The sequence below is a fragment of the Mizuhopecten yessoensis genome, unplaced genomic scaffold, assembly GCF_002113885.1.
Source record: "Mizuhopecten yessoensis strain PY_sf001 unplaced genomic scaffold, ASM211388v2 scaffold716273, whole genome shotgun sequence".
Classification (NCBI taxonomy): domain Eukaryota; kingdom Metazoa; phylum Mollusca; class Bivalvia; order Pectinida; family Pectinidae; genus Mizuhopecten; species Mizuhopecten yessoensis.
Genome location: NW_018480034.1, coordinates 482209 through 510058, shown reverse-complemented (window position 1 = coordinate 510058; position 27850 = coordinate 482209). Strand labels below are relative to the sequence as shown.

Here is a 27850-nt window from a genome sequence, read left to right as displayed (position 1 = left end):
CTATAGACAATCCGCCCATAGACAACCCTTACAAACATCCACTAGATGTCTGTAATTTGATTTATATGTAATACAAAGTTAGAACTGGATTTGTACGAATGAGACTGACGAAGAGAGATATTTTGAAGAGTTAAATGAGATGCCAATATTCGCTAATGTAGAAGTTTACCCATAGTATAACATACATTGTATACAGTGTTAATAACACCGTATATAAACGACTTGTATCTGGTACGGCTGTCGATGACTTTCTCGTATAGAGTCGCAACCCCTAAAAAGTTTAAATTTTGATATCATATCTTTTCAAAGTATGATAATGTAACCGCCATCTGGTTTGCTATGATACTCTCCCCCGCCGGTATAAGTAAACAATTAATGTATTCGCGTGGGTTTTGATGGTACATGCATCCGCGCATGCGTCGATGATGCTGTGTGTAGGATGCAAATGTGCTCGAAGCATCCGATACGTGAGCGATGTTGATGATAAGGGCAGTTGTTGATCGGCACTGCCGTGAAATGGACTTGCATGTTCGTAGCCGGTAACGGAAGTGGAGAAATAAAGTGAACTGGATTTATTAATTGGATCAAGTTAGTCGAAACAATGGCTACACGGCTAGTGGTCATTCCTGGACCCGGTTTCACAGCTGTAAGTATATTTTAAAAGTTTACCATACATATTGTACTGTGTGATCCTGAAGCCGGTGTACGTGTGGGGGCTCGATAGTGGGGGAGGAGGTCGCTGTACAGCTAAAGTGGGTCTGTTTAGATATATATGTAAAGAGCGAGCAGGTGGACGTACCATTTGTTATTAAATATTTCTAAATATATGTACACACAGAAACATCTGTAAAATCATTGTGTTGCTTTAGAGTTAATACAACTTTGTATCGGATAAATTATTCTGGCTTTTAGACAATTTCTTGGAAGAGTGGTATGTTGATAGTGTATCAAACTTTACTTTTATTTGTTATCGAGACATTCAAGTTTGTCTTAACCAAGGTTAGAGTTCAATGATTATTATTAAGAACCCCCAAAATAGACAAAAATAATGTGTTTTAGCTCAAGTTTGTTGTACTGATTTGCAAATTGAAATGTAACTTGAATATATGTAGATATCTAAAACTAATCAATGTCGAAACAAAAGTGCGCCTAAATGACGTGAAACTAATCAGAGCCCAGGGCGTTATTGACGTGAAACAGATCCTGGTCAAAGGTCAAGACGTGAAACTGATCAAAATCCGAGGTTTGATTGGCCTGATCAGTGTCCACTGTACATGTATTGTAACTCCTATATGCTATCTGTTGCATTTGGAAATAAAGAAATTGAAAACTGAAGTCCACATCCTAGATCTCGTGAAACTTTTTGTCCAGGCTCTATGTACAAAACAGACCATAATGTCACACGCAAATCTGACGACCAGCGCTCATCTACAGCGTACTTTAATATTAGACAAGTGCCCCTTTTTTATTTTTTTTAATCAACCCCCTCTCCCTACACCCCCGTCACAGTCTTTGTCCCTATACACTATTTGAAATGTTATTTAGATCACGTGATTTCAACATCCGATCTTAAACAACCGAAATCACGTTGTCTTCTGAAAATCAAGCTTGTACTGAAATGAGGTTGGTCTGCAAAAATAAATTCAATATGTATATTAAGTATATTAAACTTGTACATGCCAAAATATATACATGTAAATTATTCCCGATCTGACGAAGCCGGACGCCATGGTTGTCAAGGCAACCAAACAGGTTTAGGTGATATATCTTTAATAACTGTACCGCGATCATCATATCTCCAGTTTTATCTCCCCGAGCGATACGTTATCTCGGTTTTAACATACCAACAACAGATGGTGGGCCCCGGTCAGTTGACATTAATTGTATCCGGAGAGAAAAACGATATGAAAAGAGTAAGAACGTTCACATTCAAGCGAATGTGTATTTGTATGTGGGAAAACATCTATATTCCGAAAAACACAGGATCTAACATCCCCGTTTGGAATAGAAAGGTTTTAGGATAGCAAAGTTTTGTTTACATATAGCAGTTTAAGATACAGGGCTACAGTGGGACCTAGTTGAAGATCTGGCTTATACAGGTGTACAGATTATTCAGGGTTACATAAAAATACAAACAGCGGGACCTAGTTGAAGGTCTGGTTTATACAGGTATACGGAATATACAGGGTTACATAACAATGTATATATACAGTAGGAACTAGTTGACGGTCTGGTTTATACAGGTGTCCATATCATACAGGTTTACACAGAAATGTATACAGAAGGACCTAGATGAAGTTCTGGTTTATACAGATATACAGATTATACAGGGTTACATAAAAATACAAACAGCGATACCTACATTTGTAGTTGTACAGGTATACGGAATATACAGGGTTACATAACAATGTATATATACAGTAGGAACTAGTCGAAGGTCTGGTTTATACAGGTGTCCATATCATACAGGTTTACATAGAAATGTATACAGAATGACCTATATGAAGGTCTGGTTTATACAGATATACAGATTATACAGGGTTACATAACAATGTATATACAGTAGGAACTAGTTGACGGTCTGGTTTATACAGGTGTCCATATTATACAGGTTTACATATAAAAGTATACAGAAGGGCCTAGATGAAGGTCTGGTTTATACAGATGTACAGATTATACAGTGTTACATAACAATGTATATGTACAGTAGGAACTAGTTGAGGATCTGGTTTATACAGGTGTCCATATTATACAGGTTTACATATAAATGTATACAGAAGGGCCTAGCTGAAGGTCTGGTTTATACAGATGTACAGATTATATAGTGTTACATAACAATGTATACATACAGTAGGAACTAGTTGACGATCTGGTTTATGCAGATGTCCAGATTATACAGGTTTACATAGAAATGTATACAGTGGGGCCTAGTTGAGGGACTGGTTTGTACAGGTGTCCAGATTATAAAGGGTTACATAGAAATATATACAATGTGACCTAGTTGAAGGTCTTGTTTATACAGATATACAGTTTAAACAGGGTTCAATGAAAATGTGTACAGTGGGACCTATTTGAAGGTCTGGCAGATTTAAGCGTAACTATGACAATGGGTACTGAAGTTGTCAAGTTTTACAACTTTTTTAAAGAAATCAATATATACTTATCCACCTATTAAACATATCTAAACGATTTATCTACAATCTATTCTAATGGTTTAAAACGGTTGATAACATTCGTTTTTGATTAAAACAACAAAAATTCAATGACTGTCCGTTTGAATCACTGTCCCTAAAACAAAAGGTCTTGTGACTCAGATATCGACTTATATCCACGTGGATACATAACTAAATCATCATGGATAATTCAAGTTAATATATGTTAATATTCCTGACGAATAGCTGAACGAATCAATTTTCAAGTTTCTTATTTTCAACTTGTATAATAATTGTAAAAGTACTAACATTGCTGGTACTAGCAAACTTCTATTCTTTCTTTCAATTACCCAGGCTGCTCCTCAAGGTTCATTCAACACTCTCTATTCTATGGGATACCGCGCCAAACTTTTCTTCCAGACGATGTCGACTTTAAATTGTTCAGTCCAGACCTTTATCTACCTTGATTACCAACAATATAAAAGTCACTGAAATCTTTTGGTTCTTAATCAACTTTTAGATTTACTTGTCACGAAGGGCTTTTACATATCGTTATACTCTTCAGAGCAGCTAGACCCACATTGATCTCACTCAGATAGGCGCTCAACAGACTCCACTGCCATGTTTTAAAGTTCAAAACGTTGATGCGACGCAGACTGCGTATGAAACGCTACTAAGATAGACACCTGGGTATTTGGGCAGATGGTACCGATCATGTGAAACGTTTGCAAAGAGATTTTTCCGAAATTAAACATTTCAATATGTTGGAGATGATCTATTTTACAGGCAACAGCACTTCAGGATACTTTTGGAACTCTTTGATGATTTATTTAGTCCAATGATTATCACTTATCTCCCCTATCAGTGGAACTCTTTTGATGAAGAGATCAGAAAAACCTCAAGGTTTTATTTCGTTTTTACTTGGTATAACATTACATTATTACCAAGACAGTTGTGCTGGAGTACGTTTCGTAGATGACCAATGTTTTGTACCAGTTACAGGTACTTAGGGGATTGGTATTCTATCTAGAATGTTAAAATGTTTTAATCACCGTCAACGGCAGATGATCATTTAAGCAAGGAATAGCAGTTTTAGAAATAAGCCGTATGTGATCGTTCTGTGTCATCAGTTAAAACCATATTCGTGAAACAGTCTCACGTCATCTAAATGCTTGCATCTTATTGTGGTCTCACGTTATACGAGGTATGAGGAGAAGCGTCAAAATGACACAGATCAAATTGCGTTCATACTCCTAGAAATTCAACTGTACAAGATTTACAGTGAAAAGGTAAATAAACATGTGTATTCGTTAGTATGACCAAGGGACGGACTCCAACACGACTCGATGCCCTTAACGACTTTTCTATTTCAAGATGATCACTGTCGTTAATACAAAAAAATCAAATACATTTGTTTGGGTATTCAAGACACTAAGAACTTTCATACCTGGACTATTTCCAACTCCAATATAATTTCTATTAATTATTTATTGGTCGCTATGATCCTCGTATAAGAGAAATGTCTCATTTGCTTTTATCAAAAGTGACAAACCCAGATAAACACGGTTATAATCTGTTATCTTATATATCGTTGCCATGTTTCAAATCTTCCAGAAACAAGCGATAATCATTTACAGAATCTGTATTGTTTAGCATTGTTTATTTGGAATCCAAATATTTATCCTACGTCCATCGTCAATGGTACCGGTCAATGCTCCCCCAAGATGGGTAAGACAGGAAAGATATCATTAACCGTAAACCAATTGTTAGGATATTCAACCCAGATTTACGACCGATAAAACAAGAAAATAATAGCAGTGATTATACATTGTAAAGCAAAGAAATAAAACAAATGCTAAAACCAAAAATTCCAGACCATTCTTGGATTCTAGAACAGTGACTCCATAGAGCAGCTCGATTTTTCTTCTTTCTGATAAAAAAATTTAATCTGTTTACATAGAAATTTTATTCAGTTTACAGAGATTTTCTACTTGTTACATTATCAGAACAATAGACTTTATAAGAAGTTGCAACTGATAGAGGTTTTTTTATCCATCACACTTTGATTTATATTTAAATTCCGACTGTTTGTATGGAAACGCCTCAAATACCTAGATTTAGTATCAACAGAAATTTTGGCAAAGATCATTCTAGAGTGTATCCCCAGTTTGATTATCTCTCAAGTGAGGGATATTATTTTGTAAACGAAGACATAACTCTCTGTATGACTTTGTAAACTAACCTCGCTAGTGTTATGTAATATTAGCAACAGGGAAAATAGCAAAGTCCAGCTGTTCAAAGTTTGGTTAGCTTTGCGAAAAGTTTACTTTTTTATCTAATGAATAAATACATTCAATAAGTTATAAAGTATTGATTTTTACCAAACATGCACAGATTTTTTTTTGTGAAAATGGCGAAATGTATAGAAACACATGAATATTAAAAAAAAATTGTAAAAAAATGAAAAATATAAATTTTTGATTGACGTCTCGTTAAGCTGACTTAACTTTCAGTAAAAGGATATACGTGATTAAAATCCTAGACAGCTTACATTAATTTTCTTTAAACAATTTCAATAGACAATAAATAACCAACAAATAAAAATAGCACAAGACTGGTTGGTTTAAACAATAAACAAAAAATATTTAAATAAAAACTGAGATTTCATTGGTGTATTTTTATTTCCGCAGACATTTTAAGATGTCAAGACTTTTGGGAAATGTCCAGATGATGGCATGTGATAATTAGTCCTTTGATTATTTACGTAACATCGAGTAAACATGACATGTCTTTACAAGTTTTACAAGTGTGCCGAGATGGATTTTTCTCTGTCACACTTGAGATAATCAGCATTCCTCCTGCCATTTCCCTGTTATCGGAAACATTCTCTTTTTAAACTCTCGAGCTATCGCGAGTTTTGGCCATTTTCGTCTCTGCCAGCGTTCTGTGATAATACTTATAAGTAATATACCTGTCAGTGCATATTGTATGATAGGCGCTTGTGAACCAGAAACAATTACAAACACTTGTAAAATTAAAACTATCCAGCACATTCGCAAACCGGAACCTAATGCACTTTTGTATTATTTCGTAAGTACGAGTTTTTTCTCTCTGATACATTCACAAATAAACAAAGCATGAAAATAAATGTCAGCAAAATTGCAAAACAACAAAAAGAAAAACATTAAAAGTATATAAATGATGTTGTAAATGTGGTATTCATAATTATAGCATTTCCCGAAATGGCAAGATAGTGCCCGCGACCGATCAAAATCACAATCACGTGTCATCTTTAAATGTCACGTTTCAATTTTTTTTTATATATATTTTCATAATTGCAAATCATTTGAAGTTTTTGTGGAGGATTTTATAATGTGACATTGATTAAGACCAAAAAAAATGATCTGAATCACAAGCGCCTCTGTAACATGTCTTGCGTAATAGCTTGAATATGAATGCCAAAATCTAGAAAACTACATTGTACGGAAAAAAGTTGGTGCCACTTGAAATTACATTTTAACGTTGTAATTACGACATAGCATCTCGTAAATACGACATAAATAATTCATAGAATTCCCCACATAGAAACACGTTCTCGTGAATACTTAGATAACTTAATCGCAATTTCACCAGATGCTAAGACATAAAAAAAAAAAATTCAAATAACACGAAAACGTTTCTGATATTGAACTTTTTATATATTATTCGTTAATTATTATAAAAACTAAAAATCACCTAATTCATATAACATTGGATTATGCGTTAAGATATATTAGTTAAAAATATGGCGTTAATCCATTTCTCTCCCAATAGACAAGCATGAACATGAACTTGTATATTGAGTATTATTTGAATGTTAAACTGAAATGTAAGACTGGCTATACCAGCCCCTGAGATTTTGTAAAGATGTTTCCAGCTTCAATTTTCTTCTAGCTTATCTCCCCCTGGTTGAAAACTCTTAATCAAACATAATTCAATATTCTAGAGACGGAGACAGTCTACGAGTCTATGTGCAGTTGCTTGAAATGTTTGGAGGATGGTTGGTTTAGTGGTAGTTATGGTGTTAGTGTGTGTGTGTGTGGGGGGGGGGGGGGGGGGGGGGGGGGGGGGGGGGGGGGGGGTATGCTATATGATAGCAATAGATATCATACACTCAACACCACGCCCAAATCCGACTCCTGATACCAGGGATTACCGACAGATGAAAATTCACCCAGTTTAACCAATTTTAGGATAGTAAAATAGTGATAAGCCGGAAGATTTTACGATGTTCCTACAACTGGTTATCCGATAGGAACCTGTTTTCTTTTCCCACGCGCAACAGGACCGTAAGCCCACGTGATCACGTGCCAAACGGTTATATATTCTCGTATCGTTTTTGATGTGAAGTAAGTATGCCAAACCTTCCAATATTCACCACCGCTTTATACTTCACGCAGGAGTGCCTCGTTCTATAATTAATAAAGTGGTAGTATTCATGTATATATTAAGGCTAAATAGATTGGTCATATTCAGGTATGATTTCCGACAGATCGTACTTAACTTATGACTTGTACAGCCCCGTTGCGTAACCATATCATATTCCAATAATTCTTCCCTTCACAGATTGAACTTTTCGCTTTATTCGCCACTTACAGCCAGCTCTTTGTTCTAACTCTCTTTCACCCCTCCCCTTTATTTCCTTTAAGTTTTAATGCACCGACAGTCAATAACGTCCGATCTCTGCTTAATGAATGTAAGTACTCTGCACTTGCTTTCTAATCCTTTTATCATGTTTATTATTTGTATTACAGCAACATATTGAAAATAAAGCTTAAACGATGTTCTACGCCCATACAGTTGACTTTTTTTAGAAATCCGTATAAACCCAGTTTCGTTTCGACGGCCCTGGTAGAATTGTAGATACATACATATTCGAAATTGTCTGAAAATATAAGAAGTTCTCTATATAGGTCACGCCAGATTGTTTTGAACAAGATCCACACTTTGATCTTTAGTATCAAAATCAAAACATAGATTGCTGAATATGCATGTTGTCAAAACTATTATTGAAATGTTTTGGTTTCAGATTATCTCCCTTTGGAACTTATAGTCGAAAAAAATTAACTCATCAAAATGTCTCTAATAATGATAAATGACTAGTACTCCTACATTTGTAGTCACTTGAGCGATTGGATGAAAGGCGTTCATTGTGGTATTTGAAGCGAAATACCAAGCGTCGTAATGACAAATATAAAATTAGCCTCAAACCCAACAACGTGGGTTTTTTTTCATTCACAATTATTTTAAGTAATTTTATTTCATTTGGTGAGTTCACATAACTGAGAATAAAACGACACTGTTGTAAATTAATTAAACAATGAAGTCGATTAAATGATACTTTTATACAATGTAAAAATATCTTGTGTGTGCTTTTCATCAGCAGGCGTGTGTGGGAGGGTCCATATCAACACAGAAACTTAACAGTAGCCAGCGTTTAGTGTCTGAAAGCTACCGAGATATCAACATGATAATCTCAGATGGATTAGCTATAGAAATACACGGTCTGTGCGGGGTATAGACAAGTTAACATTATCAGGTTTCGTTCTTGACATCGGCGCTGCCATCTCTTTAGATAAGTATGGGCGTTTTTACAAAGAGTCGGGCAATATCGAACGGATATTCTCACACCGACCCTAACCGTATATGGTTACCAACTAATGTTGTTTCTTCGCAGATATTTGGAGTTTGTCATCGTGTTTTCTCGAAACCATTCCGTTCAAACTCCTGATATCCTATGGGACGTTTTGTAAGTAAAGACATCGCTCTCACTCAATCTCCGCCTTTGTGATACTTAAACCTGACTAATGCACACATGTTAGAAATATATAAAAACAAAATCAAGTAGTGACATTCATTAAGCAAACGATACACCCAATTAATTACCACATCAGTACCACATTGACTGTAATTAGCGCTGTACGACACATCTGTGAGGGTTCTATCTGTTTCGTTACCGGTCTTGTTCGGTAATGAGGTATTCGTAAAATAGTTCCTCGTGTTTCAATCTTTGATCCCGTAACCGCAAAACATTGGAGTGGTTACTCAGAAATAACACCATTAACTATGACACACGTGTGTTCACTGACCGAATCATGAATCACAACAAAACCATCTTCCCTCCTCGAAACCACTTTACATCAAGCGCAACAGTTGCTTTACAAACATTTCGGAATGTATTCGGAGTCTTGGTTGATTTGCTAAAAGGGTTACAGTCAAAGAAATATTCGGAACTCTTCTATTATGAACACTGCTAATCAGGAATTATTGATTGAACGTTTATTACTTTCACAACAGATAATGAAAGTTTATATCACAGTCTTGTCGATTTTAATGATTAGCTGTGGAATTTGAATATAAATATATAAATAAAATAACATTGAAATTTTACGTAAAATCATTGCTCCATTCGTTCACGACAATACTTTGTTCCAATTGGCTTCACAGTAAACTCTTCTCGACATGACCTTTGGTTCACATCCAGTCCAAGGTCATAGGCCAAAATCGATGCTGTTTAGGCCGTCAAAGCTCGACATTTGGTGCTCACAAGATCTAGCGGTGCTCGCTTAACTCGTCTGGCCTAACATGACAGCTGGCAAGGGTTATGAAAAGGTCTTATACTAGTTTATACTTGGCAAGGCAACATTGTATCAAATTATACAATATGTTTTGGGATGTTTTAGAACCGAAAGCGTTTAATGATATACAACCTCATTGGATGGAAGCCATTTGGAGGGCAAACATTTATGAAAACTAATCGACCAACCCAGATCAGTATAAGAAATTGTGAACGTGGCTAGCACTGTGTATTATTGATCAATGTATTTGCTTTTATTTTCAATTTTCGCATAAAATTTCCTTGTAGCTTGTACACTGATAATGTATATTTTCATAAAAAATTTCATTGGTATAAATTTAGCACGTTGTCTTTCTGAAGCTTTGTACTAAAAACTTAAAGGAAAAAAGTTAATCAATTTACAAATTAAACTAAGTCTCCATTCCCCATATGAATTGTAAGGCCCATTATATAACTTCACTCAAAAAAGAACCCACCTCTCAATATTAAGCTCATGGCCATATTTATGTACATAACATTCAATATTTTCGCTTTTTATGAAAAAAGGGTTAGGGTTAGGGTTAGGGTTAGGGTTAGGGTTAGGATTCAGACAAGGTGCCTCGCTGTTTCCTAGCTTACATGGCTGCAAGTATTGAAATACAATGAAGCTATTTTTCTTTCGTCGATCATAAGAAATTCTTAAATAGTTTATTTTGTTTAATAATTTTGTTGCGTAAATCGACCTATTGCGTAAATCGACCTATTGCTATTGAATCGTCTTCAGTGAAACGTGAACACACAATTCTTTAGTTTGACCTTTGACCTTTTCAGGTTGCAAGCACATTGCCCTAAACAACATTTTTTACTCTAAAAGAAATATGTTTTGAACGATGTACCGGACAAAAAGCTGTATGTCGGACGGACGAACGGCTGAATGGAGAGAATCTAATACTTTACCGTGTTGCGTTTTATTAGTTTAGTATTTTCAATAAAGCAGTGAAATTAAGAACAAACTTGTAAATTTATTAATAGTGTTATGTTTATCTGAGAAAAAATATTTCAGTTCTGTTAATTGCGAAATAGCCGATAAAATACCCCAACTCATGTTCAATCGACAATCCTTTCGTTGGTAGAAGAACATGGATACATGCAACTACTACCCACATATACTTCTTACATTTTTTATGTCAAGCTACATTCCCAAATTAAGTCAGTTTTAAAGACGAGTATATCCCGTTGCCAGATACTGCAATATGTGACCTAACCCCGCTTGTATAAAAAATATCTCAACTTGATACCTTCACGTTACCTGATAGCTCGTTTGATGAATGCGGAAGTGACGTAACATACTTGGTCACGTGACTAAATCACGACGAAATGAGGAATTCAGGAAGAATGTAATTCGTTAACCACATGTTTATACAGCCTTTGATGTTCATATTGTTCCATGAGCGGATATCGTTAATGTGAGAACGTCGTTAAACTTAACGGCAGAAATTAATAAAATTGCAATCAATAATCCTTTTTTTCTCCAGCTGAACTGCGGCCTTTTATAACACGTTAACAAATGTATGATGTTATCAACACGTTTTTCACTGCTCAGTAGCTAAATTAAAGGAATACAGAGTAGTAATTTATATAATACCTGATTTTATATTGTTAGTGACATGACTGCTATTATAGAAAATGGGTTGTTTTTCTTCTTAAAATATGAACGTTTTTGGTCGGTTGACACAGGCGCCCTCTACCTACTTGACGACTGAATTATCAAGTTAGTTTCACAAACACATCACTAACACGTGTTAATAACCTGTTACGAAGTACATTTATGTTAAGTCATTTAATGATTGTCCGATGGTAACAGGTTAATCCACTGAAAGTTCCGTCAAAATGTATAACTTATAACAATCTGCCCATTTTGAGGTTAACGACAATTGTCGGCCATGTTTGAAAACTTAGTATTTAAGGAAAGACTACCAGGTCATACCCGTTGGATTGATGCGTGTATTTTTACCAAGAAAACGAACTCTTCATTTTATGAAGATGATGTTACTGTTATAAACGTATTTATTTTTATTTGATCAATAAAAATAGTTGTCTGTTATCTATCCCGTCTCATATATAAATGTGTACTCTTCTGATTAATTCAGTAACTAGATCACAATAACACTAAACTATTGACTCGCTGAACACCACCGACGCAATGTGTTATTCTTGTATTTGTAGAAATATACGGACGGCGCACACGTTGGTTTTATTATTAAGACGTCGGTCTGGCTTCGATGATTGAGAAACCAATGTTTTCTCCGACTCTGACCCAAGTACGAAGCCTTGAATGTCAGGATCGGGATAAACTAATTAAGACGGATAAGTAGGAAGTAGGGGGAGGGGTATGGGTTTCACTGACCAGGTGAAATGGGTTGTACTTGGCTCTGTGCCGCCATAGCGAATGAGTAACCCGGAGCGGGGTGCGCCGGGCAGCAGGTGAAACAAGTTGGCCCTCGGCCTAATATTCTAAGAGTTCCCCAGCTTCACCTCCCCATCTGTTGTACTCATCATCAATCGTCCTCGCTCTGACTGTGTAACCGGTCTTGTTTACTTTCTCACGGATTCTCCACGTACAGATGACATAATACCCGTTGCTTTAGTGTAAAATACTGCTGTCAGAATGACGTAAATACACAACACATTTGCTGTGGCGCTCAGATTAAAAGATTGGATATGCTTTAGTAAATGTTTACAACAAACATTTCAATGTCTTTTTTTTGTTTAATCTACAAAACAAAATAAAGATTTTATTAAATTGACGATAAAACAAATGAATCACGTGACCATGACGATATTCTATGATTGTCACGCACGTGTAAAGTAAACAGAGACTGTTTTGTGACATGTTACCAATCAAGTGACATAGGGTTGGCGTTCTTGAGCTGAAACTTCCGGTCTACATCAAAAACACCCACAAAGACGTTCTTCAGTGGATTGGAATACACTACTTGCCAAAATATTTCATTGTAATTAATATGTATACAAAAACAAAGGCGTCACCACTGACAATCGCCTTAACGATGATTTGAAGCAAACTTACTGTACGTGCTTACAAACGCCCCCTAACCGATATTCATATTGACTGTCAATGGAAAGATCTCTTCCGGTTAAGATCCAGAAGGGATAATTTGATTATTGCAACTACTCACCATATTACAGACATACAAAATAGCTCAAACCCTGATTCTATCTTGATTTTACGTCATAGCAATTTAAAATATCCATGCTGGTTAAACGATTTTGAATAACATCGCGATCTTGAAGACTTCATTTAACACGGGAATTTGGGCGTTGCGGAACAAGAAATTACTGTACACTAAAGAGTGTACTATTGTAACCACAGTGGATGAAGCGTGTGTCTTTAAGATCGGTAATTAACATAATTTGAAGTACTTTCTAAAACAAAAAATACAACATGAGACCGCTTGTTCAAAACACGATAAACATAGCGAAAATATATTACCGCATTCATTAAAAAGGAAAGCTTAAAGCGCAATTTGACGACATAGATATTTAAACAGAAATACGCAAAACACGTTCCCTGTGATATTTTGTTAGAAGAAATTATTAAAATACTCACTGGGTGTGTCAGGGTTAAACCATGTCCAAAGTCAAATTAAAAAAAAGCTGACAATACTTGCAAAACAATACAGACAATACGAGGGCAATACCTCGGGATTGTTGTTTTAAGACCAAGCACTAGTACATGAAATGCGTTATAAACCTGCTGCTAGAGGATAAGACGGAGGAAATCACTTTCCAGTACGACAAGTTATGCGAGATTGTTTTCAATTTGATGAAACAATTTAAACAATTCCTTTCTGTTTTAGACTGATTTGGAACCACACACACCACAAGATTCTCAGCGGAAGTTACGATGTCTCAAATGTGGCGACAAGTGTCCGGGGCTCGACACCCATTACTGGAGGTAAGGGCCATGCTGCGACATAGCTACGTTTTCACGTTAACACGCGAACAGAGCTGGTAGAAGTCATATACGATATGTTTTGCATCCGTTTCAATTTTCTTTATCTAGTCTTTTTTTCACACTACATAACTATCTGAGACAAAAGATAGAGAATACAGTTTTCTAATACATGTATATTTTTTCGTGGTAACCGGTTATATTTGGGTGTTGGCCAGTCGTAATAGGCTAAAATCGTTTTTAACAAATAAATATTAATACATTAAGCCAATAGATATTTGGACTGGAGTTCTAACCTTTTGCTTTTAAAGACACAAATGTCGTTGGGTTATCACAGAAAAAAACAATTGAGACACTACCTTATGAACGTATATCTATATTATACAAGCACAACCATGCCACCGGGATCAGACCTGTGTCCCGGATCCAGCTTCGTCCCATGGGACTTTTCCAGGGGTCATAACGTTAAACTAATTGAGATTCTTTTTTATAACCAGTCTGCTCTATACTGTCCATGTATAACTCAGTTATTACCATGCAATTTTGACCTTACTTTCTACAAGAATGTTACACAAAAATGTGCTTGCCTGTCACGTCGAAGAAAAGCTCCATTTTTGTGTTAAGGTAAAATGTAGCTTTCCTTCAGAAAAGGGTTACCTTAGACATTAAAAAGTCTTAAAAGTCTACTCCTGGTGAAGAATTTTTCATATTTTAACCACTAGAAATTTGCTATGAAGCATCCGTGGGACCAGCGAACCAACTGTTATATAAATGGAGGTATGGTTCCTCTTGGTGTTTAAAGACGGATTCCAAATGAGAATATTTACAAGATTGCTTTTAATGATAATCTTTTGTCGTGATCGCTGAAAATCCAGTTGAGCTACACAGACCCTCTGTGCCTCTTGTATTAGTTTGTGACTTCGGTTATAGTACTTTTGGGGGTCAAATACTTGAGTCAGATGGACATAAGGGAATGAGTGTGTGACGTTTTGAGCCAGACAGGTTATACGATAGCTCGTTACTCGTTCCTAATCCTGCCTCCATTTATGTGAGATTCTGTGTTTGAAATTCCCTTTTCTTATCATGGAAAGAAACACGTTTGAGGTTACTCTTAGAGAGTACATGAAACATTTTGGAACTTTACTCGTAAATAATAAAGAAAATTGTTTGTCACAGATAACAAGCCTTATCGTACAGAGTTATGTGCCATTTTGTTCCTGAATATTATTATTTGTTAGCTTCATGAACAATCTCAGTTTCATTTTAACCAGGTTTCTCATGGCTTAAGCTGACAAATATTACGAGTATGAGTCTGTCCCTCTTTTGAATGTGCAGAGGTTTACTTTTTCAAACTTTGAAGTGTGAATCAACTTTATCTGACAGCTTTGAACAAGTTAGCCGCAACTACTTTTAATATTTATGTTTAATAACAATATTAATCCTCCTCCTCCTCCTCCTTCCCCCTCTTCCCCCACCTCGCCTTCCTCTTCCCCTCCCTTCAACCTTACTTATTTGCTATCATTTTCCATGCATCAACATTCCTATCCAACATCGTTGTTTACTTTTATTCGATGACTGAAATAAAATACATGACATGTTCACATTTACAGAGGTCAATTAGGGAAACGGTGAGTAATACAGGCCTAGCGGAACTTTTGTTTGTCGTTTTTTCATTTTGCCTATTTATAAAAAAAAATACCATCAAAACTCTGAATCTGAGTGATATTAAAATTCTAAATATCACGTGAGTAAATTACGTAACTTATCCTGCAGACACACACAATTCGATTGTGTTTTAAATGCGAGAACTTTTTATGGTTTGTTTTAAAAGTCGACAATGCGTCCAGGCCTGAGCAGTGATATTGCGCAGATGTTTGTATAAAAGCTAAACACTTTTGAGCAATGTGTTAAGGACAACTTAGATAACTGGTAATAGGTTTATAATAATCACCTTGAAATGTATCTCCTTATCTTCTCAACGTGTGGCAAGCCTTACGTCATAAAGTGGCACGCCATATGCGTAATTTTCGTAATGTTTTGTCTCATTTTTAATATGGCATCTACGGTATATCCATCATTTCGAGTGCACCAAGGTCAACACTGTAGAATTTAAGACAGCTAATTGTTTTAAAATCTGGAAACAAGAATGCTTTTGTTTATCATACACATATGTCACTATGAAATCCTATTCGTTATTTATATATTTATTCATTTAAGAACGTCCGTGCATGTATAATTGTGGAAGATATACATTTGTTACTAGGATGTGAGAATGTTGGGTTAATAATTGGAGAAGGTCTCTTTGGCCTGAATTCATATGTCAATATTTTCAAATCCCGAGTTGTATATTCCAACATAATAAACAAACATATGTTGATTATATCTATTCTACCGTGTATAATGTAACAAAAGTGTGTTTTCGTATCTACCGCAATGTCCATACGCACATAGCATGCACAAATCATAAGTTAATTAAATTATAAGAATTGAACGAGATGGTAAACTGGTCTGTCGATGTAATCGGATGATCACACTTCGCGGTTGATGTAAAGAGTGCGTTTCGGTAATCTGTCTGTTCATCGATAAATCAATGTATTGTCTACTCTAACCCTTAAATGGTCAGCAAATCATTTGTTTTTTCAATTATGGACTTTCGTTGAGATGAATACGTGGTTATATGAGCCTGAAAAGTTATATTAACCTCGGCTTTGTCTCCATTATTATAAATGTTCAGGTCCATTTAACCACACATTCACCGAAATAAAAGTATTTAAATGTCATATTAGATATTAAATTACGTTGTGTTTTTAATGAAACAAGATAGAACGTAATGAAGTCGTCAAAAGAAAAAAAAAATGTTTTCGCGGAAAGCATTGTGACGTTACAATTGAAGTGACGTCATAAAGAGAAACAACGGGTCAATATCACAAATCACCGACTCCACGTGATTATGATTCAGCCAATGAGGATGCAGTAATACATGTCGTCATCTAATATAGACCACAAGACGAATTCAAGTCTTTACCTCTATTTTGATTTAAATCGTTCCAGTCGGTTTTAATAGGTTTATACTGCATTGTAAAATATGATTCTAAACAAAACAATTTGTCCAAAAAGTTCATCTGGGTGTTTGCCTTGGTTGAATTGCAGGAAAGTTTGCAAACATTGTCGATGTTCCCGAGAAGATCATGACCTTCAACCTCCCGAAGAGAAGGATTCTCAGCCAATCAACCTCCTGTTTGACTCGTTACCGCGTCATGGCGACCAATCAGATATGTTGCAGCGACTCGAGCGCCTTAACATTGACGATTCTGCGGCCTTGACCCAGATATGTGGTCCGGACAATGATATAGTGCTTGCAAGGATTATATCGGAAAATCTGGTACGTGGATTATTTTAAAACCAGAAATGTGTTCAGCAGCTGACCAACTGAGAAATATTGTACAATTTATAAAGTGTTTTAATGAATTATATTTGTTTTAATGTTTAACTATATAATTAAACGTTACATTCACATCTTGAAAGGAAATAGGTGATTTTCATTTGTATTTTTTTTCTTTCTGATCCAGAGGTCACAGAAATACATCGCTATGCTTCCTAAAGACAAACAAATGTTTGCTGCCCAACTCAGGAGAAGACAACTCCAGAAACAACTTCCGCTTCATGACCTCCATCACAAATTCTGTAACAGCTTATCGGAAACAGAAATGCAGAAATTCCAAAAGTTTACAAACAAAAGGCGATTAAAATCAGCTGGTATCGGGCAGATACGTGACCTACCCAAATCCGGAGAACACGTAAGTAGTGTAGCACATTTGTAACAGGAGCCATCTGTATCGAAACCCCATTGCCTTAAAGATGGAATCACTCTGATTTTCACGGTATTAAAATATTATGAAAATAAACTGCCGCGGATAATTTTGCATTATCAAACAATTGGTGAACTTTCTTAAAGATATAACTGGTGAAGTTTAATTAAAAAGAAAAGAACCAGAATAAAAAATGAAGTTAGAATGAGCCCATCGTAATAGGGAGTCGTAAAATTAGCTTTATTAATTAAACCTTCACCTGTCAAAATATTTATGCGATTAATTGAAATGTTACATAGCTTGTTAAAGGACTGTTCACGTTGAAGGTGAAACCTTGCACACCTTTTAAAATAGTAGACTTCTTCTGTATCCACCCATAGAAATCGCATGGCCTAGGTAACAACCATTCGGTATATAACTCAATATAAATCCTCAATGAAATTGCCCCGTGAGTTGTATTGTAATTAATTTATGTATGCATATTAATTAATTCATTACATGATTACAAAATACTTAAAATCACTAAACATTTATTTGTTTTATATCAAGACGTACAATACAGACCAGACTTTGAGTCGATAAACGTCTCGGTTTTAAACCTCACAACACTTGCCCATCTTTGTCTTCTGTCAAAACCATTTCAGATTACATCTCTACACACACTTGCATTGACTCAAGCTCTTGTACACGCTTAATTGACCACGCCCTCGGTATGACGTCACAGATCCGTGTGTTGAATTGCTCACGCATGGCTTATTCAGCCACCGTACCTTATTGCTAAACTCCTTCCTTCTGAGAGGAGAAACTATAAATAACTATCTGTAGATGTGTATCTCGTGTCTGGACGGGTTTACTCAGTCAGATGCTCTTTGATAACCGCAGGCAGTTTCCAACACACTGCACTGGGTGATCCTAATTTTAACCCCAGAAGGTTAACCTTTGACTTTTGAATCCTATGTTGGAAACTCGTAAGATTAAAGTGGTTTATATAATAAAGTTCTAGAGCAAAACTTGCAAATTTTGATACCTAAATAAAAAAAAAAAGCAACCTCGAGTTATTTTGACGTCACAGATAAGATAACGTTCAAGATATGGAAAAGATCATAAACACGATGGAATGCACTTAAAACGCTTAAAACAGGGAAATATGCAGTATAACCTCTGTAAACTTAACCCTGTATTAACTGGTCACCAGTATAAACCAGAGTCTTATAAAAGTCATATTGGGTGCAACTTCAGGCTGTCTGTTTGTATTAATATTTGATACAATAAAACTTCGCAAATCCGAAAAATAAATACTTGTATACATTCCAGCAATCGGAATACACGTTAGTCCGTCTTTTTCGGAGCTGTCAAATTCTTAAATTTATAAAACCTATATAATCCGTAAACCTATATAATAAGTATCTCTGTATAATCTGTAAACCTGTAATTAGTATCCCTGTATAATGCATAAATTATGTAATTAGTATCCCTGTATAATGCATAAATTATATAATTGGTATCCCTGTATAATCCGCAAACCTGTATAATTAGTATCCCTGTGTAATCCGTAAACCTGTGTAATAAGTATCCATGTATAATCCGTAAACCTGTATGATTAGTATCCCTGTATAATCCGTTATCCTATAAAATAAGTATCCATGTATAATCAATTAACCTGTATAATTAGTAGCTCTGTATAATGCGATAAATTGTAAAGCAAGTAAGTTTGCAAACTTGAGTAAACCAAACTTTTCACCAGCATTTAAGTCGAGATATATAGTTTTGTATGCAAATCGAATTTGTATATAAATAGATCGGTGTATGATACACGACACTCAACAGCGGGCAGTGCGCTCGGATAATTCGTGGTGTTTTTTTTTCGTTCATGGCGACGTATTTTACAGGCAGACGACACTAGTTGTTGACAATGACAATATTTACGAAAAGCTTTATTTGTGTCTATTTATGTTATCAATTGTGTATTAAAATGCTTATCAATTAGTATCTTAAATAGAACCCTAAAATGAAGTGTTCGTAATGTTACAAATGCCCTTTCAGTAAAATATCATATGGAAGTTCAGAATATATCCTCATTTTGTTTTATTCTGTATTCTATAGAAATGTCATCGGTGCTTGAAGGCGGTAGAAAGTGGCGGGATTGCTGTCGTGGCAGACCGCATGGGCATTGGCACGTGCTGGCATCCGGGTTGTTTCACGTGCGCAACGTGCTCGGAGCTTCTAGTCGACATGATATATTTCCATAAAAGTGACGATATCTACTGTGAACGTCACTACGCTGATTCCATATACCCACGCTGTTCCTCCTGTGACGAGGTAAGAGTTTGAACTCTGACCTTTTCTAAAATGTAACCATTGCTCTTTGGTTCCCCTCCCATTTAAAAAGAAGTAAAACAGAAGTTTTTCATCAACATCCGCCCATTTGATAAGACGATATTTAATAGAAAGAGCGTAAAGTCACTCTTCAGCGAAACTACACTGAAACAAGTATTTTTTAGGGTTATATTTGCGACACAGACCCGAGTCGGCCCACATCAATATCTGAATACGTAACTTTCTAGTACATTTAGTATTCTATAAGATAATTTTAAAAATATTGCCTTCCAAAAGTTGCAATAAGACTAGAAATGTACAGTTTTGAGTGTCATATGGAATTTCCATAATATTTTCTAGTTCACTTTTTCCACATGCGTATAGCTTACTACAGGAGCAGGGCACTGTTTTTATCCTTTCAACTGTAAGATGATAAAATATTAAACCTTTACCGATAAAAACGTGATAATGTCACGTTCCTGTTGCGTCTGTATCCGTTATGTAAATTTCCTATGACGTCATAACCTCACATGGCTATAACGCGCGTGCTTGACATGCCAAGTAAATTATCTTAACATCTGTTACACATGGTCCAATTAACGTTTCTTTTTTGCCAATAAAGCTCTGTGGGCTTTCATCAGTGTTTATAAAATGAAACAGGACAGAAAAGACCAACGGTCCTGTGATCGCTCGGCGGTATAGTCGTCGTAACCGAATCGGCGAGAACATTACAGACTACTGGCTTTGTTATATAAACTCGTGGTAATTTCGAACAGACAAAAATGAGCTCGTTTTCATTTCTCTGACACAGAAATATGTGTATTATTAATACGTCAACAGAAGGTTAATAACTGTGAAATTGCCTGTTTGCAAATGCGTGAGAATTATCAAATGTGGGAGTAATTTTGTAGACAGTCTCTGCAATATTTACTGAGCTCTGTATACAAACTGTATGTATTCAGAGCACAGTGACCGGACACTTTCTGGATACAGCATTATCGTGAGAATAGTTAATTAACTTTTGTCCGGCATTGATAAATGCATTTTTTTTTCATTTATGCCCATTTTATTATTTTTTATGTTCTTTATATTGTCATAATATCAGACGATGACTGCTATCTAATGGGTTCGGTGATAATTGATGCATATTCACCCTATCTTTCTTGAATATTTTTGAGGCACGGCACTGCACTGTGTTGTATCTTTGAGTAAGACTCCGCTTGTTACAGTCTACTCAGCTGTAAATGAGTATACGTGGTTGGGCAGTGCTAGAATTGTTGAATGCTTGCTGTGAGCGCCGAAATGGCAGCACCGGCTGTATGCTCCGCAGTGAGTTGAGAAAGATATTGGCTGGTCGCAAAGGCCCTATAACCACGTATAATAATTTGTGAACCGCGCTGAGACGACCTACGAACTAGGTTGTGATAAAGCGGTACATAAGAATCTCAAATTATTCTCTATGAACCCTTTTTTCCTCGTTCACAGTAATGTCGGTCCTAGATGTGTCACAAGAGCAGTACACTATTGATATTCGGAACATTAGGAGCATGCTTGGACAGCTACTTCATAAAAAAATTGTATACGCACGCATATTCATTCAGATCAAATTACAGTGAAATCTATCCCCTAAACAATTGATAAATCCATATGACAACTTTTGCAGATAATCTTTGCGCGGGAGTATACCCAGGCGGAGAAGCAGACGTGGCACGTGCAACACTTTTGCTGTTGGTACTGTGATGCGCCTCTAGCGGGCCAACGCTACATTGCCAAGAACGGCAACCCCTACTGCATTCTATGTTTCGACAAACTGTACAGCAAGGTAAGTTTCAACCTTCTGGAACAATATCATGGACATGGATTTATGCCATATTTTTGGCATGATTCGAGTTTTTAACGATAGCGTTTTTGGTTCACGCACTTGTCGACCCGTCACAGAACATCAAGAAAACAAAACAGATAAGACCCTTATCTATCCCAGGGTTCTAGCGCTTTTCCCGGGATGTTTCTCCCGAAAAGAGCACTGTGTATGCATTTGTAAGATTGTGTCAAGGACAAGGAAACATTTAAGAGGTTTAACCTTTTTTCTATTGTTACCTCGATATGAATTGAGAAATCTACACTATATAACCCATCGTCATGGAGACGAAACATTACAATCTAACAAACAAAACAACATTTTCGTATTAATCGATTACTGAACCAATTTCGTAAGGTATCCATCCAAGATGAAATAAAAATAATATAAACTTAATTTATTTTACAACAATTATGAATCAAGTTATTTCAACTTATATTAATCACTCTTGTTGGCCCGGATGTTAGCGCGTGGGGGGTCTTAGTGTGGGAGGAAACCGGAGTACCCGGAGAAAACCCATGTGTTCGGACAGATGACCCCAACCTTTCCACATCCGATCGGGGAATCGAACCCCGGCCGCCTTGGTGAAAGGCAAATGCGCTAGATGAAATAGAGGAGCGCTATGAACCAGTTCTATCTTTAAATGACAATACATGTACGCGATCTACGTTCAGTGTACAGTTTGGTGTTTCACAACCTATTTCTGAATAGAAGATAACATTTTGACCCTTATATATATATATATATATTGCTACACTAGAGTTGTAGTTGCGATCCTGAACAGTATTTTGTGTTACGGTTCAGAAATATGGGGTTTTCATAAAGCCCCGGATGTTGAAAAAATACATATTATGTTTTGTAAAAAATTACTCGGTGTGCGTAAAAATACTTGTAATGCTATGGTCTATTTAGAGCTTGGTAGATATCCATTATCACTGCTGAGGAAATTCAGAATTTTTAAGTATTGGATAAAGATTATAAATACTGATAATTGCATTTTAAAATCATGTTATGAAGACATGTTAGTGCGTAACGACAAATGGGTAATTAATATCAAGAATGAATTATATAGAATAGGTCTAGGTTACATATGGCAAACAGATAACATTGATAATAGCTGTTTGATTATAATTAAAGAAAGACTTTTAGATATTTATAGACAAGATTGTATAGAACAAATTAGAACATCATCAAAAGGATTTTTTTATACATGTCTTAACAAAGAAGTTGGTATACAGGGTTATTTAAGAAAATCGTTTATGAAAGGTTACTTAAAAGAAATAACAAAAATTCGGCTTTCAGCCCATAATTTAAATGTAGAGAAAGGTCGTTATCAAAATATTCCGCGACTTTTAAGAATCTGTACCGCTTGTGATATAGATGATGTCGAAGATGAATTTCATTTTATTCTTAAATGCCCCTGTTATTCTGATTTACGTGAGAAATTTTTAAAAAAGTACTATTGTAAAAAACCGAGCATGTTTAAATTAATTCAGTTATTTAACGGACAAAACACAAATGAATTAGCAAAATTGGCCAAATACATTAAAGCTGCAAATTCAAGAAGAGCTTTATTAACATAAGTAGTTATGCTCTCCGAGTGTTTTGTCTCGTCTGTGTATTTATTAGTATTTTCGATATTTGTCAATGTTATGAGAAAGTATATATATATATATATATATCATGTATATGTGTTACACTGATGAGTCGCAAGACTCAAAGTTAATAAAGAACTTGAACTTGAATGTAATAATTTTGTATAAGAGGGATTTTTGTAACATTCATGGTAGTTTTTGATGGGGTGGATATGGTCAAATCGTCCTCAATAGGGTCTCGCACGCCAATCAATGTTTTCTTGTATACCGAAGCCTTTCCACACACTTTCCATGCACAGAAGAAAAGATTCTTTATTTACCTTTGCAACTCAGCAAATAAAGAATGGCTAACTACATTACACATCAGCAGTTGCCACAAGACTAGGAACTGCCTATTGGAGATATGGTTATAATGTAACTAAACTGGCTTTAACATTATTTATGATATCTCGGTATAATATCTTTAGTAAATATTATCGAGAAAAACACACTCGGATTCAAACGAAATATGAGTTAAATGGATTGATTTCGCCGTTAGTAGGATTTTGTTAAGTGTTAATTTCACATATGATTTTATTATCCAACAGGTTCAGCTCATGTTTGATTTCACTGACAACTCCGTCGATATTTCAATAGAAACTATCACTCGTCAGGAAAATATTCTTTGTTAAAAAATTACAATCAAATATCTTGTCTTTGTAGATTTGTGTGACCTGTGGCAAGACCATTACAGCCGACTCCCCAGGGCTTTCTCACGGAGAATTTCATTGGCACGCATGCCCACACTGCTTCAGTTGCCATGTATGCGCACGCAACCTTATCAATCAGCAATTCCTGTTGAAAGACGGCAAACTCTTCTGCTGTCTTGACTGTAAACAGTCATTTACGAATCGTCCTAACCAGGGTTTACCACGGCATATGCATCCTTAATATTACTGTGGTCCGTTTTTTAATAGTCTCCCTATAGCACACGACTCCTTAATGTTCTCAAATTGGTCGTGATAGTAAGATTTCCATAGGGCGTCCTTGGTGTATTTATACTGATCATTGTTAAATTGCACTCTGATCGTCCTAACCAGCAGTGTTTTCTGAGGTATAAGCATCCTTAAAGTAACCATAGGCAGGCCATATTGACATGTGTTTAATACGGCATCGGCATCTTTAAAGTTGAAAGTAATCTCCACGCAGAGTCACGGTCCTTGCACTCCCTTTAATCATTGAAAAGGAACGACAACTCTGGATAGAGATTGCTCTTTTAGGCAAGTGACATTAACCATTATAGAATATAGCATTGACGTCCTTAAAGTTACTATAGTTACTACAGCGCGTGAATCCTTAAAATCACCAAAGTATGATCATACTACCCAGTACTAAACACGGCCAAGTAATCCTTAACAGGCGTGCATCCAGTGTTTTATGAAGGGGTCCAAAGGGCGACAGCTGTCTGTGTCCAGGAACATAATTGCGTTTGAGAGGTCTGTGTAGGGCAAAGCTTCCAGAAGTTGTGAAACTAGAGCTTTTCCTTCGCAAATGTAGGGTTGGATGGGGTGTTGCCCCAAAGAACTACCACGTCACCCCCGTCTGGATTCAATATTACTAGTAGTACGCCCTTATTGTTATCAAAGACCAATCCTCTAAATCCGGGCCTCAAAAGGCACATGCATCCTTAAAATAACCAGTAACCCCTGTAACTATATCTCGTGTGGAATTTTTATATGAATTTGTTTATAGAAAGATACTAATATGTTGCACGCGTCATCTACGTTCATTAAATCCAAAATGAAATTTCATAAACTCGGATGATTATATTTAAAGTCTAAATACACGTTTTGTTCATCAGCAGTTTTTTAAAATATATATTTCACTGTTTCCCCCATTTGGAATTTAACTCCTTAAAAGATCACTTAATTATGAACTTGTACATTTCACAGTGTAAATATTTTCTATTTCATAGTTTGATACTTAAAAAACGGAACACCTTTCGACAATAGTCCGAAGTGTCATTATTTGCTACTAAAGTTTATTTACGTCGTTTTTCGACACAACGGTTGGTCGATATTTACATAATTGGTCACATTTCGCCGCCACAGTTGAATCGATATTTGCAGTTGATCAGTATGTGAAAGTTATAACAATCATTGATATCGAAAACTAAATGTTCACATTGGATTGACTCCGTATAAAAATTAATGCATTACTGTGGGCTCAATCGTTTTTAGTGAAAGTATTGTGTTTTCAAGTTTGACATTTCTTTTGATTCCTGTACTACTTTCAGCGTTGAATCAGGATCATTTTTTAAATAATCTTGTGTGGTAAAAGTCAAGACATCATGTTGACAATATTTTTGTTTTGTCAAATGGTCAAGTACAAAATCTTCCAAATAAAATAAAGGAATAAAAATCGACAATAATTATTCCATTCTCCAAACCCAAACACGACCCTAAACGGGTTATAAAGTGCAAAAACAAACCAGTCAAGACAAAAATTACATATTAAACGTAACATGTGTCCCGTTAAGTGCTTAGTTCTTTTGACACCATAGAAAGTGATTAAACTTATTACGTTTTACTAAAATGTAAATATCACATTTTGAGGTAAACTTGCTTTACTTTCATCATATAGTATAAAATTACTTATTAACAATTCAACTAAAGCATTATGTTACATAATACATTAGGTAAAACTCCCCCTCATCAGATAAGGTTTATTTGTTTATTTCATTTGTAACGGTCGAAAGTTATCAATGATGTATTTAGAAAATGTTGCACATCTCTAACGATTTAGTTTTCGCGTCATTCTGCATTGCCTTAAATGAAATGTAGTACATCCAAGCCCCTATGAAAAAAGAAAATGCCTCTCGTTTTCTTCCATATAGTTATCTTAATGTTTACATATTCGGTCTTGATAACAACCGTACAATTCACAATTTAAAATGAAATTTATGTCTTTTTTATCAATACCTACATAGTATTATTGTACCTTTAACTCGTTCAATCCTGAAATTTCAATATGAACAATGCAAACCTTTGAATTGGAAGAGTTTAATTGTGTCTTCAGTGGTGAATGAGTTTAGTACAAACAATATAAAATGCATTGTATCAGAGTTGGTGAAACGTCAAATACATTTACGACCATCATCATTATATAGGTATGAAATATGACTGTATGAGGATTTTTTCATTTTTCATTATTTCCATATATATTCGAAAATTCTGCTGGTCAAAATTTTGTTTCGAATACGTTAAATATCATACAGATGGTAATAATATTAGGTCCTTTTCATCAAGTGGAGCTACGAAAAGATAGCAGAGTACTATGTTCGTTTAAAGTGAATCAGATACATTTGTATGTTCATTCCATAATATACGTAATTTTGTATATTGGCGATTGTGTTTTATGTTCCTAAATGAACCAATCAAATTCCAAGTGAAGTTGCGTTTATGTTACTATGATTACAAATTTGGTTGTTATCTTTAGAAAGGACCATGATTGGTTCATAAGCGCACACAATCTACAAAATTCAGTGTTATTTATATGGGAAAACAATATTTAAATTACTTACGGGAATCTAAAAGTACTTCCGGAATCATATTTTCTTCATAAAGATAATTTTGCTTTAAGTGGTGTTAATGAGATCTGGGAATTGTACGGGTTTAAGCTTATTTGCCATACAAATGGCAGTCATTATATTTATTTCTAAATTTCTATAAATTTCATTTTGATTCGGGCTAAGCACTGTTCCCATTTCCTACCATTCTTCCTCTCGTATATACAAGATATATATGTGGTTTTTATTTTTATCCCCATTTGGCTCGCTAATAATTTATTAGTTGAGATATGAGCATATCTGGGGGGTTTTAAACTTTTTTTTTACAGGGTCATCTACTATAACTATGTGAGAAGGGAGACAACTCTGTGTGTGTATTTGTAATTTGAGAAAACATACCGTTTTAACAGTGTGATTGAGTATATGTGCGTGATATTAGTATTTTCATCATTTTGCATGATATAGGTACGTCAGCACAACAGTATTAGTACAGTATGTTCATACATCTGATATATATGTATTTATACAGTTTGTAGATAAATCACTTTGTTACCTACGTTTGTAAAAATAATTCTGGATTGTTTGAATGTAAAAATAATTATCATCTTTTCATTTTTCTTAACAAAAAATAAAATTAGCAATGTTTGTCGATGTTGACTTTTGTTATTTATTGCAACAGATGACCTAATTCTCCTAGTAATATATACATGTTAGATAAGGAAAATTTAAATTCTCTTTAGTGCAATGCTAAGCCTAACAAAACATTGTGTAAGAAGGCGTCAACAAAGGGATTCAAATAGACGAAAACACGACAAGAATACGAGAACAAGAACAGAACCCGACAACATGAATGGACAAAATTTGTGCACACATCATTAATGAGAAGAGACATGTGTACACATTAATATGTATGGATATGTTCATCCTGTAGATGAATAGATGAATAGATGAATTTATTACCTACATATGAACCTATTTTAGGTTGTTTTGATGTAAATAAACAAT

At 35.4% G+C, this 27850-nt stretch overlaps 1 protein-coding gene across 1 annotated transcript; it reads left to right on the top strand.

Moving 5' to 3' along the window:
• The first annotated feature begins 453 nt into the window (after window positions 1-453).
• LOC110442498 (testin-like) lies at window positions 454-27842 on the top strand. The gene is made up of 7 exons (XM_021486142.1): window positions 454-646; window positions 13626-13723; window positions 16871-17102; window positions 17290-17517; window positions 19633-19848; window positions 21509-21667; window positions 24001-27842. Exons 1-7 carry the CDS (start codon window positions 602-604, stop codon window positions 24226-24228), a joined length of 1206 nt encoding a protein of 401 aa, XP_021341817.1. The 5' UTR covers window positions 454-601; the 3' UTR covers window positions 24229-27842.
• The last annotated feature ends 8 nt before the right edge of the window (window positions 27843-27850 follow it).

What these genes read in the sequence shown, in the direction of transcription:
- LOC110442498 (XM_021486142.1), top strand. Translation starts at nt 602, where the DNA reads ATGGCTACACGGCTAGTGGTCATTCCTGGACCCGGTTTCACAGCT. An exon ending in CTGGACCCGGTTTCACAGCT is followed by an intron (nt 647 to 13,625) that starts GTAAGTATATTT and finishes TTTCTGTTTTAG; the next exon opens with ACTGATTTGGAACCACACAC. An exon ending in GCTGTTCCTCCTGTGACGAG is followed by an intron (nt 19,849 to 21,508) that starts GTAAGAGTTTGA and finishes CAACTTTTGCAG; the next exon opens with ATAATCTTTGCGCGGGAGTA.